Source organism: Coregonus clupeaformis, chromosome 13 (genome assembly GCF_020615455.1).
Source record: "Coregonus clupeaformis isolate EN_2021a chromosome 13, ASM2061545v1, whole genome shotgun sequence".
Lineage (NCBI taxonomy): Eukaryota > Metazoa > Chordata > Actinopteri > Salmoniformes > Salmonidae > Coregonus > Coregonus clupeaformis.
This window is the reverse complement of record NC_059204.1, coordinates 53,695,091-53,713,900: the sequence shown is the minus strand read 5'-3', so window position 1 is coordinate 53,713,900 and position 18,810 is coordinate 53,695,091. Positions and strand designations below refer to the sequence as shown.

General features: G+C 45.3%; 1 protein-coding gene across 1 annotated transcript; it reads left to right on the top strand.

Annotated features, from left to right (window-relative positions):
- The first annotated feature begins 260 nt into the window (after window positions 1-260).
- Window positions 261-2,185, top strand: LOC121580281 (28S ribosomal protein S17, mitochondrial). The gene is made up of 3 exons (XM_041895340.2): window positions 261-570; window positions 899-1,042; window positions 1,514-2,185. The coding sequence occupies exons 2-3, from the start codon at window positions 920-922 to the stop codon at window positions 1,841-1,843; spliced, it is 453 nt and encodes a 150-aa protein (XP_041751274.1). The 5' UTR covers window positions 261-570; window positions 899-919; the 3' UTR covers window positions 1,844-2,185.
- The last annotated feature ends 16,625 nt before the right edge of the window (window positions 2,186-18,810 follow it).

Below are 18,810 nucleotides of genomic sequence, written 5' to 3'. Positions count from 1 at the left end.
AGATGGTGTTGAGCTGACATTGGATTCAAACTTTCAAGCCAAAATCTTATATAGGCTTTCTCAGCGTAAACATTTCTGTCTGTGGGTAAACAATAAGAAAGAACGAAATGTGATTGATTGATGTTAAAATATCACTAAGTATTTACTGTGGAAAGAAATGCCCATGCGATTTGAGGTAGGTGATCAACCCAGAACCAAACGGCAACGTATTGTTCCTTTTTATACTCCGTAGTTACGTCATCAAAACAAGCCAGAGTCGGGCGGTTATCACTAGTTACCACAGCCACAAAGTCAGATAGCTATATCGTAGATTTATGTATTTTTTGTTATTGTTGCTTTTTGGTCTTAAGTTAAGGTTAGGGTTAAGCATGTTTAGCTGTGTAGTTAAGGTTGGGGTTAAAGTTAGGGTCAGGTTTAAAATCAGATTTTAAAAAGAGAAATTGTAGAAATAGGCGGGGTTTAGCCATAATTATGACGTTGTGGCTGTGGTAACTAGTGACGAACGAGTCGAGTGGCATGGGGATCGAATTGACACATTTCTGACCTTCACTTGAACAGTTATCCAATAAAGTAAGTGGATTTGCCTATTTATATCTTGACATTAAAAGAGCATTACTGTTAAGTTCAATGTTGAGGTTGCTGTTTTGCCTGTGTGCTTTTTTATTCATGACAATGCGAAGTCAGATGATCAAGAAATGCTAACGTTAACTAGCAAGCTAACGTTAGTTGGCTGTCCAATCTATTTGGTGGTGTCATCACAGTTTATAGTCTTTGGTTATATACTAAATGTTAAGTCTTTGGTCATATACTTTAAATAGGTGCGAGGCTGATCAGTTAAACAACCATAATGCAACTGTGTCATCATATTTAACTTGTGTGTGTGTATAATGTGTTCTAGGAATTTGTAAGCCTTAGCAGGATGTCTGTGAAACAGGCATCGGTCCATGCTAAATGGATCATCGGCAGAGTGATCGGGACCAAGATGCAGAAGACAGCAAAAGTTAGAGTCACCAGGCTGGTTCTGGACCCATACCTGCTCAAGGTAAACACAGACAGGGGCCAGCCCAGTGTCACAGGCGGGATTTCCCACGGCAGAAAAATACATATTGACCATTAGACCAAGAGGAAATCCCCTCTTGGGCCGAGGGTGACACTGATTTTGAAGTTGCAGGCAGGGCTACCTCATCACGAGACAATGAGCCCGACTCATGTCCGCTACATTAGTACCCTGGGCCAGTCCAGCGCATTCACTTAATAGGTGCATCTCTAAGGAGGCGACCTCTCCTTGTCGGCTTTACTTCATCTGCCCTGATGTAAAAATATAACTAGACAGATGACGGCAAATTTGTGTAGAAAATTCTCCATAATGCTTTGATTATTTCTCTCTTAATCAATGCTGTTATACTGTCATGTTGAGCTTCTTTTTATTCAGGGCACGGTAACATCTACCATCCCTAGTTGTCCAACAACTGTACCGGTCCTCACTCCTCATTTTCACCTCTCTCTCTTACAGTACTACAACAAGAGGAAGACCTACTTTGCTCACGATGCCTTGCAGCAGTGCACCGTGGGAGATATAGTCCTTCTGAAGGCCCTTGCGGAGCGCAGGTCGAGACACGTGAAACATGAACTGGCAGAGATAGTCCACAAGGTGGGCAACGTGGTGGATCCCCTGACGGGGAAGAGGGTGGCGGGGAGTGAGTTTCTAGAGCCCCTCACTGACCCCCCACACAGTCTGGAGCAGGAGGGGACAACTCTAACAGAGAAATTAAAGGAACTCAACATCTCTGCTGCTGCCTCTTCAGGTGCAACCTTGGTCAAGTCATCCACAACCGCACCTTGACTTTGCGTCATTATTTGATTGGGATGATTTGTATTTTGTATAGCTACTGTTTTTTTCAAACTCAAAGCGCTTGACGTTGTATGGGGTGTAACTAATCACCAATTCTACCTGCTATTTTTTAAATGTTTTTCTTTGTCATTGATTATGTTGTCTTGGTTTATATGCAGTTCTGCCATCAAGTCTCATATTTTTCCATATTTAAATTCAAGGTGAATTCAATTGATTTTTTTCGGGTGTTGTATAGTTCAGCTGTTTTGAAATCCGGGTGTAAATCTATCAATCACATCCAATGCCATACAATTATATTTTATCATTGAATAAAAAGACCTCAATGGAAAAACAGTAATTTCCCGCTGCATTTATTCCCCCACATAAGCCTACATAAAACTGTTGATACAGTATATCGCAAAACAAACTTTTGCTTCAATCATTCTGATTTATGTTGATCAGAGGCATGCATTTAATTCTTATTTTGATAAAAGATCATTCAGATCATTTTCACGTTGACACATGCATTTTTGTAGGGCCATATTCAGCATCCAGTGGTCACTTTTTCCGATTTTTAGGTACTGATGAATGTGGCTTTACCGCCATCTAGTGGAAGCAGTTGATATTCCATTTTGTAGTACCTGGAACGTTTTAGCACAGAGTTTCTAAACCCAAAGGCGAGACATCCGCGAACGTTTGCGACCAGACCGGGGTTTGGGGTTCGAGAAGTCAATGAGAGAAGTGAAAAATTATTTCTTAGTTGTAACACCTCTGAAAAATATACTGTAACCTACCTCGGTATAAACATCACCAAAAATCGTAAGGCTGTGAATGATCTTAATTTGAATCCTGTAACTGAATCTATCAAAAATAATTGTTCCTCATGGTTAGGGAGGGATTTATGTCTTCAAGGGAGGATGCTTTTATCCAAACCTGAGGGGCTATCTTTTTGCTTCTATTGACATTCCCAAATCCACTTGCTGTACCTTAGATAGGCCATTGTACAACTTCATATGGAAAAACAAGCCACATAAGATAAAAATAGATGTTATCACCAACAGGGTTTGTGATGGCGGTCTAAATGTCTTAGACTTCACTCTCTTTAATCACATATCAACAGTCAAATGGGTTAAAAGGTACTTTAAAAATCCTCCGTTTCTGGAATATTATACAGTGGGGCAAAAAAGTATTTAGTCAGCCACCAATTGTGCAAGTTCTCCCACTTAAAAAGATGAGAGAGGCCTGTAATTTTCATCATAGGTACACGTCAACTATGACAGACAAATTGAGGAAAAAAATTCCAGAAAATCACATTGTAGGATTTTTTATGAATTTATTTGCAAATTATGGTGGAAAATAAGTATTTGGTCACCTACAAACAAGCAAGATTTCTGGCTCTCACAGACCTGTAACTTCTTCTTTAAGAGGCTCCTCTGTCCTCCACTCGTTACCTGTATTAATGGCACCTGTTTGAATTTGTTATCAGTATAAAAGACACCTGTCCACAACCTCAAACAGTCACACTCCAAACTCCACTATGGCCAAGACCAAAGAGCTGTCAAAGGACACCAGAAACAAAATTGTAGACCTGCACCAGGCTGGGAAGACTGAATCTGCAATAGGTAAGCAGCTTGGTTTGAAGAAATCAACTGTGGGAGCAATTATTAGGAAATGGAAGACATACAAGACCACTGATAATCTCCCTCGATCTGGGGCTCCACGCAAGATCTCACCCCGTGGGGTCAAAATGATCACAAGGACGGTGAGCAAAAATCCCAGAACCACACGGGGGGACCTAGTGAATGACCTGCAGAGAGCTGGGACCAAAGTAACAAAGCCTACCATCAGTAACACACTACGCCGCCAGGGACTCAAGTCCTGCAGTGCCAGACGTGTCCCCCTGCTTAAGCCAGTACATGTCCAGGCCCGTCTGAAGTTTGCTAGAGTGCATTTGGATGATCCAGAAGAGAATTGGGAGAATGTCATATGGTCTGATGAAACCAAAATATAACTTTTTGGTAAAAACTCAACTCGTCGTGTTTGGAGGACAAAGAATGCTGAGTTGCATCCAAAGAACACCATACCTACTGTGAAGCATGGGGGGTGGAAACATCATGCTTTGGGGCTGTTTTTTCTGCAAAGGGACCAGGACGACTGATCCGTGTAAAGGAAAGAATGAATGGGGCCATGTATCGTGAGATTTTGAGTGAAAACCTCCTTCCATCAGCAAGGGCATTGAAGATGAAACGTGGCTGGGTCTTTCAGCATGACAATGATCCCAAACACACCGCCCGGGCAACGAAGGAGTGGCTTCGTAAGAAGCATTTCAAGGTCCTGGAGTGGCCTAGCCAGTCTCCAGATCTCAACCCCATAGAAAATATTTGGAGGGGAGTTGAAAGTCTGCGTTGCCCAGCGACAGCCCCAAAACATCACTGCTCTAGAGGAGATCTGCATGGAGGAATGGGCCAAAATACCAGCAACAGTGTATGAAAACCTTGTGAAGATTTACAGAAAACGTTTGACCTGTGTCATTGCCAACAAAGGGTATATAACAAAGTATTGAGAAACTTTTGTTATTGACCAAATACTTATTTTCCACCATAATTTGCAAATAAATTCATTAAAAATCCTACAATGTGATTTTCTGTATTTTTTTTCCTCATTTTGTCTGTCATAGTTGACGTGTACCTATGATGAAAATTACAGGCCTCTCTCATCTTTTTAAGTGGGAGAACTTGCACAATTGGTGGCTGACTAAATACTTTTTTTCCCCACTGTACCTCATTTTGTTTTTCAGAAGCTCGGCGGGCTTAATTTTTTTACTACAATGTCCCTATATTGTGGGTAAACTTCCTGTGAAATTGACGACTTTTCACAAGCAGGCTTTAATGTGCTGGGCTTTGCTGTAAGAACACAACTTTTCACATCATAAATGTTTTATATGGAATAATGGGTCGATATTACATAGAAACAAGATGTTATTTTACTGTAACTGGTTCTCGAAAAACATTGTCCTTGTCAATTAGTTAGTATTAGTGGGAATCTATTTACACAGAGAGAATTTATGGAAAGATAAAACTTTGAGGTTTCAAGCAAGGAATATGACACTGTTATAAAAGCTATACCTAGTGGGATAAAATCTTTACCTCAAGATACTGCATATTTTGGAACAGCTATTGTAAGCGATATCCAAGTGAATGGCATAGGTTTACTAGATAAGAAATGTAATAATTGTTTTTTAACGGATATTTCCGACAGGAATTCTATTCCTTCTGCTATATTTTATTGGGCTTCATCGTTTGATGTAAACTGGCGCCGTGCTCGGCTCACTCCACACAAATTTATGGTGACCAATAAAGTAAATGAGATCTCCTTTAAGATGATCCATAGATTCTACCCATGTAATAGACTGATTTCTAAATATATACCTGATGTTACTAGTGAATGCAGTTTTTGTGAACTAGAAACTTAATCTATTGAACACTTATTTTGTAATTATTTACATAGTGAGGTGTTCTGGACTGATGTACAACTATACCTTGGCAACAAAATGCATACAACCATTGAAATATTGGTTTGACATAATATTTTACTACACTGATTCCACAATTGAACGTCAGTATGTCATACATCTCTTTATTTGATTAGGAAAATGTTTCATACACAAATCAAAATCTGATTTGGAAAACTATTTAGCATCATTAAAACGTATACAAAACAAAATGTCCCAAAAAATGTTATTAGTTACATGTCTGTATTTGATTTGATATAATGTGGATTTGTATTAATATATATTTTGTCTCTCTCTTCCTTATTTATTTGTGTAATCCCTCTGGCTGTTCTGTTTTTTGTGTTTTACATTTTACTGTTTAATAATAATAAAATAAAATAAATTACAAAATAAAAAATATAAAAAAATATAATTATATATAAGTGTGATTTTGCAACCTAATTTTGTCGAAATCTAAACGCACAACCTAGATTCGAGCAGTTCAACGTATTTATCCAACCTCGTGAACGTGACAAACTGGTACGTTTTCATTTTCGTCAAAAACAATAGGCGATATGCACAGGCGAGCATGACGTATTTCCGGTTAAATCTCAGGATGGATGTAAACTTCCGGTTATCGTAGAATGCTGTGCTACCGTATGCTAGCATTGAATGCTTGTCGTCAAAAACATCCGAAACGGTTAATTTTCGTCGTTGTTTATCTTAATGTTTATGTTAATGTTTTTACTTGTAATACTTCGTCTTGACTTATAACACGATGACGTGTAAACGTATGAAAGTGTCCTTTCAAAAACGGGATGACAGCTCTTCCAGCCATCACTGCTGTGTGCCGCAATGTACAGTGTCTGCCAGATGCAATTCTTCTGTTAGTTTTTTTACTTTTCCCAAAGACAGTGAATTACATAAACGGTTGGTGATTAACATTCGACGAGTCAACTTTCTTACAACAAACACGAGTCTGCAGCCGACACTTTCTAAGTGAAGATGTGATAGAGCCTCCGACTCCAGCTGGGCGCAGGCGTCTGAAGAAGTCACAGACAGAGAACTGAGGTGAAGCTTTTCTTGATCCGTCATGATCTCGTATGAACAGTCTGTTGGTTGTAAATGGTAACCGTCCAGTGGCACTTTTGGGAATGGTGGTGCATCCTCATGGATGACAACACTGTCAGGTGGAGGTGGTGGGTGTTGATGACAGGATACTGCCAGTTTGTACCTTGCCAAAAATGGAGTCCACGAGTGGTTTGTCAGATGTGATGTTCATTCTGCAGATAAGGGGAAGAGAGTCTGGTTCCATGTCAGCATAGGAAGGTAGTGGGTTGAGGGTTGATGGGTCTGGTAGCTCACCGCTGTAGCCCTTGTAAATGTAGATCTGGAATAACAATATCAGGAAAAGTAAAGGGTTCACTAGGAAATACACCAGAATCTAACAGCGATTAATAACATTTATTTCGCAACACATTGTAGTCTGCCTATTTAATTGGACTCTGCATACCTAATTCCGCTTGCCGGAGTAGCATCTGGTTTGGGCTTCACTACAACCATGGCATCCACAGGTCCTGGCTTTTGCACAATGCCCTCCTGGCTTTTGAACGATTGCACAATGCCCTCTTGCACATGCAGGGAGAGGGAGATACATAAGCTCCCTTGTAAGCACTTCGGTGCTGTTTTTAGTTTAGTTGAAGGGTGGGGTTGGGATCAGCTCGGGAATGTCTACAAGGACAATCCCCTGCTGAATCTCCATTATGCCACTTTCAGCCAACAGCCCAACTCCACATCTGAGCAGCATGGTGATGCTGATGAAGATTTGTGTCCGTACGGAGGTCCACCTGGAAGAAGACCTCTAAGAAGGTGTTGCGGAGGCAATGGGCAGGCTATCTTAAAGAGATCACAGACCTCACTTATCTCCAAGATGAAGAGTTCATGACTGACCGGTCTTCACACCTGCAAAGGCTACTGCAGAAAAGAAGGCCCATGTTCCGCGTGCATGTTCGTGGGTGGAGTCGTTTTTTGGGGGGCAGCAGACTCTTTTCGTTGCGTTACACACAGAGAGGAAGTCCGCCTTGTGTAGTGTATATCCACTAGGGGGCTAGGTGAGCCAGAGTAGCTTACCAAGCAAGAGGGGCCCGAGACACTCTTTTTTAACTCTAGCTATCGACGACATTTGAACTTCCGGATCCGGTGTTATATGCCTGTTTACAAATACTAGCTCGCTAGCTAGTTACATGTCAGGCTAGTTTGGTGTTCTATTCTTTACGACGCTACCTTTTTGCCACAGAAGCAGAAGTAAACATGTCTCTCTATGAATTGGAATTGCTAGAGTGTGAACAGCAAGAGCTTGAACTGCTCTTACTACTCAGGAAAATAAAAAAATGGATACAATGGCGAGGTCATCCACTGAACACTACAAGAGGGGATCATGAAGAATATTGTCCAACCTATGCGAAGTGTCGACGAGGAAATACATTTTCAATACTTTCGGATGTCAGCGACTTGCCCCTCACATCTCGCACGAGAGAACTGCAGGAAGGCTGTCTGTGACCCTATGGGTTGTTTGGGCGAGTGACAGCACACAACAAAGTATCGCTGCGAGTTATAAGCTAGGAATCTCGTCAGTTTGTGCCATCGTCACGGAAGTGTGCCACGCTATCTGGCATGTCCTGAAGGAGGATTTTGTTGCTTATCCCTCCATGGCAAAATGGGCTTATAGTCGGGAGCAAGTTCCCAACTCATTGCAGGCCAGCTGCTGCTACCAAGGCAAGAGTGCCTACCGGGGGACCCAAACACCAAGCCCATATGTCTTCGTGGGAGACGAGGCATTCCCTCTGATGGTAAACCTGATGCAACAATATCCAGGTAAGATACATGTGACTATACATATAATGTGAAAAATTATACCAATATAATGTAGACGTTGTAATTATATGCCTCACATAAAAGTGATCTAGCATCTCAGTAAGAGGATAAGGGCCTATGTCCAAAGCATAGGCTACACAGTTGTTACAGTACACATTTGATAGCCTTCATGTTCCTGTTCAATACTAATGGAAATGCTTATTTTATTCAAAGGTTCTTCTGGCCTTGATGACACCAAGAAGATCTACAACTACCACCACTCAAGAGCCAGAAGAATTTCAGAGAACTGCTTTGGGATTCTTGCTGCAAGATGGAGGATCCTGGGACGAGCCCTTGAGGTTGCCCCAGAGAGAAAGCTGAGACTATTGTGAAGGTCTGCGTGGCCCTCAATAATTACCTTTGCACTACAGACACTAACAACAGTCATCAACACGGTACATCCACCCCATGTTTGCTGACCACTCCACACCCACTTGGGACCTGCGTCCAGGAGAGTGGAGACAGCTGGTACAAGGGAACACCAGCTTCCTGGACCCAAGAAAGATGTTGGCATACATGGCAACCAGAGTTGCTATAGACGTGCTCAACAACCTCAAGGACTACTTCTTCACACCAGCTGGTCAAGTGTCTTTACAGGATGATGCTATCACACGTGGCACCCTACAGTGAATGTGGTTTGGAAAACATGCGCACATAGTTTATCTTCCTCTGGTTGATGACTTTATATATCATGTTGTGAGTTACACACTTGTTTTTGCTGTTTTTCTTATTCACACTTTACAAATCACAATAACGACTACCATAATGACAGTCACTTCATCCTTGTTTTAGTTTGTCATATTCTTTGGAGGCTAGACCCTCAAGACATTTACCTAACGTTGTGTTGTGTAGTGGCATTTCAATGGAGACCTTCCTGCTTTGGTACATGGGTGAGAATGAGTTGTCAGCTGTAGACTATAAGGACAGACCCCCAAGACATTAACCTCATCTACATAGCTCATGTACAAAGCAGTACAAGTTTACTGAGTGACTGATTTAGAACAGCAATATTTTATGCCACAAGGATAAATAGCCAGACAAATACATTTGCAGACCTTTTTAGATATTTATTGAGGAAAATAGTTAAATGTAAAATGATGTAATACACAGGTGAAAAGTGATGAAAGTGGAAATAAGTGAAAAAACTAAGTAAGCACCAGTAATGAGGAAATAAGTAAATATATAAAAAATAACATTGCAACACTGCGCTACGCTCCGTCGGCCCCGTTTGTGGATTCTAGTTTTGCTACTAATCACTGCATCCTGTATCCTGTATCAAAAGATTGGCTGGGGCCTCCCGAGTGGCGCAGCTGTCTTAAAAGCAGATTTACCTTGCTCGGTGGAGACCCTAGGAACCTCAAGAGGTAACCAATCCTGTGAACAGGTTAGGCAACTCAGGTACTTCTACAGCATAGTTAGATAAGACAGAGGTTTATGAAGTACGGCCTTGTAAACAAAAAGGGAGTAATGTAGAGATCTACAGGTCTTTAGCGAAGTCCAGCCAGTCCAGCAAAGTTTTTTGTTGTTGTTGTCGAGACCCTACGTATCATTCCTTGCGAAGACTGAGGGGCATTATCAAATGTTTTTTATAACTAACCCAAGATAGACCACAGCCTGTCGTCACTACAGACCCGGGTTCGATCCCAGGCTGTGTCCCTGTGACAGGGAGACACATGAGCCGGCGCATAATTGGCCCAGTGTCGTCCGGGTTAGGGGAGGGTTTGGCCTGCTGGGATTTCCTTGTCCCATAGCGCTCTAACGACTCCTTGTGGCGGGCCGGGCGCCTGCAAGCCGACTTCGGTCGACAGCTGGACGGTGTTTCCTCTGACACTTTGGTGCGGCTGGCTTCCAGGTTAAGCGAGCAGTGTGTCAAGAAGCAGTGCGGCTTGGCAGGGTTGTGTTTCAGAGGACGCATGGCTCTCGACCTTCGCCTCTCCTGAATCTGTAGTGGAGTTGCAGCGATGGGACAAGACTGTACCAATTGGATATCACGAAATTGGGGAGAAAAAGGAGTAAAAGTACGCATTAAAAAAAAGGTTGGCTGGAGTTCGCTAAAGACCTGTAGAGCTCTACATTGCTGCCTTTTTGTTTACAAGGCCCTACTTCATAAACCTCTGTCTTATCTAACTTTGCTGTTGAAGTATAGACACCCGAGTTGTTTTGAGCCCCATATTTTTAGCAAAAAAAATAAACACAATATGGTTTGCATGTTATTTTGGCATTAATACGCATCACATACTGTGACGATCCCGGCGGTCTGAGTCGGGTCCTGTCTGGTGACTAGTGTTCCTGCTCGTAATCTCCAGTTTCCCGAGGGTTCGGGAACGCTCCGGGGAGCGCTCTGGTTTTCCGCACCTGCATCCCATCAGCAATCTGCACACCTGGTCCTGATCATCACCCTTCTTAGGCTCTGGCCCAACATCCAGTTCCTGCCGGATCGTTAGCCATGAACAGTATGTTTGTTAGCGTATCAGTCTCTGAGCCAGTAGTGTTAGTTTTGTTGTTTTGCACCTTTTTGACTTGCTGTGTACTGACCTCCGTTTTGTTCTGTCTGCAGTCTCTCACCCGGAACCTTCACCCAACCTCTGCCTGATGGTCGGCGGCTGCCGAGCCAGTACCGGACCAACCACTGCACCCTCAACAACCCATCCACGCCACCCGCTCTGTTCCCTGGATTATTCAGCCTCACTCGGAATCTAGTAATAAACACTCACCTTTGTATCTACGTACCTTGTCCTGGTCTGCTTCTGGGTTCTGGCTTAGTTAACCGTGACAGAACGATCCGGCCAGTAATGAACCCAGCGGACCTGGACTCTGTTCGCCATGCTATTACCCAGCAGGAGAAGATGTTGGGCCATCATAGCACGGTACTACAGGAGATCGCGTTGTCAGTTCGGAACCTTTCTACCGGTCTGACGGAGGTCCAGAACCAACGCAAGTGTCCGGTGGAGGATCCACTACCGGTTTCACCCATCTCGCCTGCCGCTTCTGAAGCTGTGTCCATCCGTGAGCCCAAGGTTCCGGCGCGGATAAGTATGAGGGAGAGCTGGGAAGATGCCGTTCCTTCCTTATGCAGTGTGGACTAGTGTTCGATCTACAGCCCTACTCTTATGCCACAGACAAGGCTAGGATAGCCTTTGTGATTGAGTTGCTGCGTGGTCGAGCGCTGGAGTGGGCTTCAGCCGTTTGGGAACGACAGGATCCCTGCATGGCTTCATACCAGGGGTTCACGGCCGAGATGAGGAAGCTCTTCGACCATTCCGTCCGAGGGAGGGACGCAGCTAGGCGCCTGTTTCGCTTCGCCAAGGAACTCGCAGCGTGGCCGACTTCGTGATCGAGTTCAAGACGTTGGCTGTGGAGAGTGGGTGGAACGAGGAGTCTCTGCAAGCGGCCTTTTACCAGGGTCTGTCGGAGCAGCTCAAGGATGAGTTGATCTCCTATCCGGAGCCTAGTGACCTGGACAGCTTGGTAGCTTTGTCTATTCGGGTGGATAATCGAGTCCGAGAGCGAAGGAGGGAGAAGCAATGGGGTCCGTCCAATCGATCAGCTTCTCAGTTCCCAGTCGGGTCGGGTGGTGGACCAGAACACGTCGATCATTCTCCACCACAATGGATTAGTGGAGAGGTCCTCTCTCCCGATTCTGAACCCATGCAAGTGGGGGCGGCACGGGTTAACCAAGGAGGAGCGTCAACATAGACGTAAGACCAACTGCTGCCTCTACTGTGGTAGCTCGGGACATTACATCTCCACTTGTTCCCGGCGGTCGTCAAACTGCCCGGCTCGCTAAAGTTGGGAGGACTTTTAGCGAGCCAGTTTCAACCTCTCAGTACCTCTGTCAGACCCCGTTTCCCGGCTACCCTTGTGAACAGGAATCAGAGCTTAGCGCTTAACGCTTTTATCGATTCAGGTGCCGATGGAAGCTTTCTTGATGCCGAGTTGGTGGAACAGCTGGGGCTTTCCAAGGAGCAATTGCCGGAAGCCATTGAAGCGACCACTCTGAACGGCAGTAGTCTGGCACGTATCACGATGAGGACTGAACCGGTTAAGATGCGGTTGTCGGGGAATCATTCTGAGATGATTTCATTCTTCATTCTGCCGTCTTCCCATGTTCCTCTGGTCCTTGGATACCCCTGGCTGAAGGAACACAACCCCACGTTCGATTGGGTGACGGGCAAGGTAACGAGTTGGAGCCTTGATTGTCATGCTAACTGTCTCAAGACTGCCTGCCCCCATTCGGTTCCCAGTCAGGTGATTGAGGCTAAACCCCCAGATTTGTCCCTGGTTCCCGAGACATATCACGATTTGGGGGAAGTTTTCAGTAAGCAGAAGGCTCTGTCACTCCCTCCCCACCGACCATATGATTGTGCCATCAACCTGGTCCCTGGAGCTGTCTACCCCAAGGGAAGGTTATACAGTATCTCCCGACCTGAACGTGAGGCGTTGGAGACCTACATCAAGGAGTCCCTAGCTGCTGGTCTCGTTCGTCCCTCGTCATCACCCCCTGGGGGCAGGATTCTTCTTTGTGGGTAAGAAGGATGGCTCTCTTCGACCGTGTATTGATTATCGGGGGTTGAATGACATTACGGTCAAGAACAAGTATCCCCTGCCCTTGATGAGTTCTGCCTTCGACTCCTTACAGGGTGCTACGGTGTTCACCAAGCTAGACCTACGCAATGCGTATCACCTGGTCCGGATCAGAGAGGGGGACGAGTGGTTGACGGGTTTCAATACACCGATGGGTCACTTCGAGTATCAGGTGATGCCGTTTGGACTGACCAATGCTCCAGCGGTATTCCAGAGTATGGTGAACGACGTCCTGAGAGATATGATCGGTCTCTTTGTGTTTGTTTACCTGGATGACATTCTGATCTTCTCGAAGGAACCTTCCGACCACGTCCAGCATGTCCGGCAGGTTCTGCAGCGATTGTTGGAGAATCGCCTGTTTGTGAAGGCCGAGAAGTGCGAGTTTCACGCCCACACGACATCCTTTCTCGGGTACATCATCTCCAGGGGAGAGATTAGGATGGACCAGGAGAAGGTTAGAGCGGTTCTGGAATGGGCCCAGCCCGGTACGAGATTGCAGCTCCAGAGATTTTTGGGGTTTGCGAATTTCTACCGCAGATTCATCCGGGATTACAGCCGTGTGGCCGCTCCGTTAACTGCCTTGACTTCCAGCATCAGGACCTTCAAGTGGAATCCGGAGGCGGATCGAGCGTTTCTGGATTTGAAGAGGCGATTCACCAACGCACCGATTCTCTCTCAACCGGACACGGCCCGTCAGTTCGTCGTTGAAGTGGGACGCGTCTGATGTGGGAGTTGGCGCCATCCTGTCGCAGCGATGCTCCACGGACAGTAAACTCCATCCCTGCGCCTACTACTCTCGTCGCCTTTCGCCTGCGGAGAGGAATTACGATGTGGGTAACCGGGAGCTTCTCGCGGTGAAACTTGCCTTGGAGGAGTGGCGCCACTGGTTGGAGGGGGGCGGAGCAACCGTTTATTGTCTGGACTGACCACAAGAATCTTGCTTACGTGCAATCGGCTAAACGTCTCAACTCCCGTCAGGCCAGGTGGGCGTTGTTTTTCGGACGATTCAAGTTTGCCCTGACGTTCCGACCTGGATCTAAGAACGGCAAGGCGGACGCCTTGTCCCGGATGTTCTCCAAGACGGAGGAGAGTGGGTCCAAGACCGAGACAATCCTCCCCCGGAACTGCGTCGTGGGAGCAGTTATGTGGAGGATTGAGGAGGAGGTGCTGGCGGCCCTTCGGACTCAGCCCGGTCCCGGTAACGGTCCACCCGGTCGGTTGTTTGTGCCTGAGTCGGTTCGTCCTGCTGTCCTCAAATGGTCCCACGCCAGCAAGATGGCTTGTCACCCTGGCGTGGCTCGGACAATGGCGTTTCTTCGCAGACGTTTTTGGTGGCCTGCCGTGGCCGAGGATACTCGGGGTTTTGTTGCTGCCTGTCCAGTGTGTGCGCAGAATAAGAGTACCAATCGGCCCAGCTCTGGACTACTTCACCCCCTTCCTATTCCCCGGCGACCATGGTCGCATCTGGCCCTGGACTTCGTCACGGGGTTGCCCGCTTCTGAGGGGAACACGGTCGTTCTGACTATCGTGGACAGATTCAGCAAGTTCGCCCACTTTGTGCCAATTGCCAAGCTTCCCTCTGCCTCGGAGACGTCCGAGATCCTGGTTAGGGAGGTTTTCAGGGTCCACGGTTTGCCCAGTGATATCGTTTCCGACCGTGGCCCTCAGTTTACCTCTGCTGTCTGGAAGTCCTTCTGTTTGGCCATTGGAGCTACTGTCAGTCTCACATCTGGTTTTCACCCCCAATCCAATGGTCAGGCGGAGAGAGCCAACCAGAAGATGGAATCAACGCTACGCTGTCTGGTCTCTTCCAACCCCACCTCCTGGGTCTCTCAGTTGCCTTGGGTTGAGTATGCCCACAATACTCTTCCTACATCTGCCACTGGGATGTCTCCCTTCCAGTGCCTGTATGGCTACCAACCATCCCTGTTTCCTTCTCAGGAGAAGGAGCTCTCAGTGCCTTCTGTTCAGGCCCATATTCGGCGTTGCCACCGGACCTGGCATCGGGCCAGAAAGGCACTCCTTAGAGTTTCGGACCGGTATCAGCTCCAGGCGAATCGTCGCCGGATTCCCGCTCCCACCTATACCATCGGAGATAGGGTTTGGTTGGCCACACGGGATCTTCCGTTACGGACTGAGTCTAGGAAGTTGTTACCGAAGTTCATTGGTCCGTTTGTGGTGGAGAAGGTGATCAATCCAGTGGCGGTTCGACTCAAACTACCGAGGACGCTCAGAGTCCATCCCACCTTTCATGTCTCCTGCCTCAAGCCTGTCTTCCTCAGTCCTCTGTTGCCTCCTCCGCCTCCTCCTCCTCCTCCTCGGATGATCGGAGGTGGTCCTGCCTACACGGTGCGTCGCATCATGGATTCCAGACGGCGGGGCCGGGGTTTCCAGTATCTCGTGGACTGGGAGGGGTATGGCCCTGAAGAGAGGAGTTGGATTCCGCGGCGACAGGTCCTAGATGCAGACCTCATCAGTGACTTCTACCGCCTCCATCCTGGCGCTCCGGGGAGTCCGCCCGGTGGCGTTCGTCGGAGGGGGGGTACTGTGACGATCCCGGCGGTCTGAGTCGGGTCCTGTCTGGTGACTAGTGTTCCTGCTCGTAATCTCCAGTTTCCCGAGGGTTCGGGAACGCTCCGGGGAGCGCTCTGGTTTTCCGCACCTGCATCCCATCAGCAATCTGCACACCTGGTCCTGATCATCACCCTTCTTAGGCTCTGGCCCAACATCCAGTTCCTGCCGGATCGTTAGCCATGAACAGTATGTTTGTTAGCGTATCAGTCTCTGAGCCAGTAGTGTTAGTTTTGTTGTTTTGCACCTTTTTGACTTGCTGTGTACTGACCTCCGTTTTGTTCTGTCTGCAGTCTCTCACCCGGAACCTTCACCCAACCTCTGCCTGATGGTCGGCGGCTGCCGAGCCAGTACCGGACCAACCACTGCACCCTCAACAACCCATCCACGCCACCCGCTCTGTTCCCTGGATTATTCAGCCTCACTCGGAATCTAGTAATAAACACTCACCTTTGTATCTACGTACCTTGTCCTGGTCTGCTTCTGGGTTCTGGCTTAGTTAACCGTGACACATACATCAGTTTGCAAACAATGCAAAAAATATATATATATCATTGAGTTAATGAAGGCGCATACATTTGTTTTCTTGAGTAAGGCAGCTCCAAAATGCAGGTGTTTCAGCCTAGCTCAGTGCTTTCTGTGGTGGTGGGGCCAGCCAGCAGAAAATACGGAGCGTTGCGTCGTGATTGGCTCAGTGTTCTGTCACTCATGGGGACACTACGTCACCGCCAAGTCTAAAGGTAGCCTTCGAAAATTCAAGCCCCTTGGTTGCTGCCATAGAGTTACATTACATTTTACATTTGTTTAAGCAAGTCAGCCATATCAGCTATGTTTTTTTTTAAAGGCAGTAAATGAGGCTGAATGAACTGTTTCGCTGACAAGGCCCCGCTGATAGCCAGGTGTAGCAGTGGTAAGGAGTTGGGACTGCTGTTGGGACAGCTTTATGTAGGCCCTAACAGTTTGTGGGCACCGTTTGTCACCGTTATAGTGCAATTAATTACAATGATTCCCTACACTATACTTGCTTGATTTGTCACAAACTGAAATTAGGCAAACTATTAGAGTTTTAGCAACCAGGAAATGGCGGAGCGATTTCTGCATAGTGCATCTTTAAAAACGGGAAGCATAGAAATTGCTCACATAGAACAAATCTACCGCTTCTTAGACTTGCTTTCAATGATAATGACAGATCTATAACTCACATTACATATTGCCACTTTAAATGAGCCAATTTCAAAACTTGACATTTCTGTGAAACTGTATGTTTTACTTGTGGATTTTGAAAATAAAATCTAAAATCCAGATGTGTCCATTTGTTTGTCTACATGCCGTTTTAAAAACAATGCAGCTATTGGAGTAAACCTATTTTGGGTTAAGACAAGTAACTATGAGCAAGGGAAAACATCATCATAAGCATGCAAGCTGAGTTTGAATAAGACATCTGACTACCACTTTGCATTTACAGTGCCTTGCAAAAGTATTCATCCCCCTTGGCGTTTTTCCTATTTTGTTGCATTACAACCTGTAATTTAAATGGATTTTTATTTGGATTTCATGTAATGGACATACACAAAATAGTTCAAATTGGTGAAGTGAAATTCTAAAAAATAAATAACGGAAAAGTGGTGCGTGCATACAGTGCTATGAAAAAGTATTTGCCCCCTTTCTAATTTTCTCTACTTTTGCATATTTGTGATACTGAATGTTATCAGATCTTTAACCAAAACCTAATATTAGATAAAGGGAACATAAGTGGACAAAAAACACAACAATTACATATTTATTTCATAAACAAAGTTACGCAACACCCAATTCCCCTGTGTGAAAAAGTAATTGCCCCCTTACACTCAATAACTGGTTGTGCCACCTTTAGCTGCAATGACTCCAACCAAATGCTTCCTGTAGTTGTTGATCAGTCTCTCACGTCGCTGTGGAGGTATTTTGGCCCACTCTTCCATGCAGAACTGCTTTAACTCAGTGATGTGTGGGTTTTCAAGCATGAACTGCTCGTTTCAAGTCCTGCCACAACATCTTAATTTGGGATTAGGTCTTGTCTTTGACTAGGCCATTCCAAAACTTCCAATTAGTTGCTTTTTAGCAATTTTCATGTAGACATGATTGTGTGTTTTGGATGACCCAGCTGCGCTTCAACTTTAGCTCACAGACGGATGGTCTCACATTCTCCTGTAGAATTCTCTGATACAGAGCAGAATTCAAGGTTCCTTCTATTAAGGCAAGTCGTCCAGGTCCTGAGGCAGCAAAGCATCCCCAAACCATCACATCACCACCACCATGCTTGACCTTTGGTATGATGTTCTTACTGTGGAATGCAGTGTTTGGTTTTTGCCAGGCATAATGGGACCCATCTCGTCCAAAAAGTTGACTCAAGTTTGCCAAAAAGCACCTGGATGATCATCAAGACTCTTGGAAGAACGTTCTATGGACAGATGATTCAAAAGTATAACTTTTTGGACGACATGGTTCCAGTAATGCCAAGAGAGGGCCACCCACCAAAACTCATGGACCAGGCAAGGACGGCATTAATCAGAGAGGCAACAAAGAGACCAAAGATAACCCTGAAGGAGCTGCAAAGCTCTACAGCGGAGATTGGAGTACCTGTCCATAGGACTACTTAAAGCCGTACACACCACAGAGCTGGGCTTTACAGAAGAGTGGCCAGAAAAAAGCCATTGCTTAAAGAAAATAATAAGCAAACACGTTCAGTGTTCACCAAAAGCCATGTGGGAGACTCCCCAAACATATGGAAGAAGGTACTCTGGTCAGATGAGACTAAAATGGAGCTTTTTGGCCATCAAGGAAAACAGTTATGCACGCTCAAGTTTTTTTTTTTTTTTCATTTATTTTCACACACATTTTTTTTGGGCATATTGAAAGTGGTAGGCATGTAGTGTAAATCAAATGATACAAACCCCCCCAAAAATCAATTTTAATAATTCCAGGTTGTAAGGCAACAAAATAGGAAAAATGCTAAGGGGGGTGAATACTTTCGCAAGCCACTTTAGAACGTTTGGTTTTATTATAGCCAATAAATAACCAAATCATTGATGATCACTAGATAAAATAAATTGTACACCCAATGTAGGCTACTCCCCCTTTAAGAGTTGATTTTGTATCCTATGTTGTGATTCTCACCTAATATGTTTTCTCACACTATTCAAACCCCACAATCGAATAAACATTGTAGGAAGCTCTCTTTGCCTATAGATATTGCAAACAATTCATCTTTACGTCGTGTCAGTACAAAACTCATATTTTACGGTTGTTATTTTGGAATTTACAGTGGGGAAAAAAGGATTTAGTCAGCCACCAATTGTGCAAGTTCTCCCGCTTAAAAAGATGAGAGAGGCCTGTAATTTTCATCATAGGTACACGTCAACTATGACAGACAAATTGAGGAAAA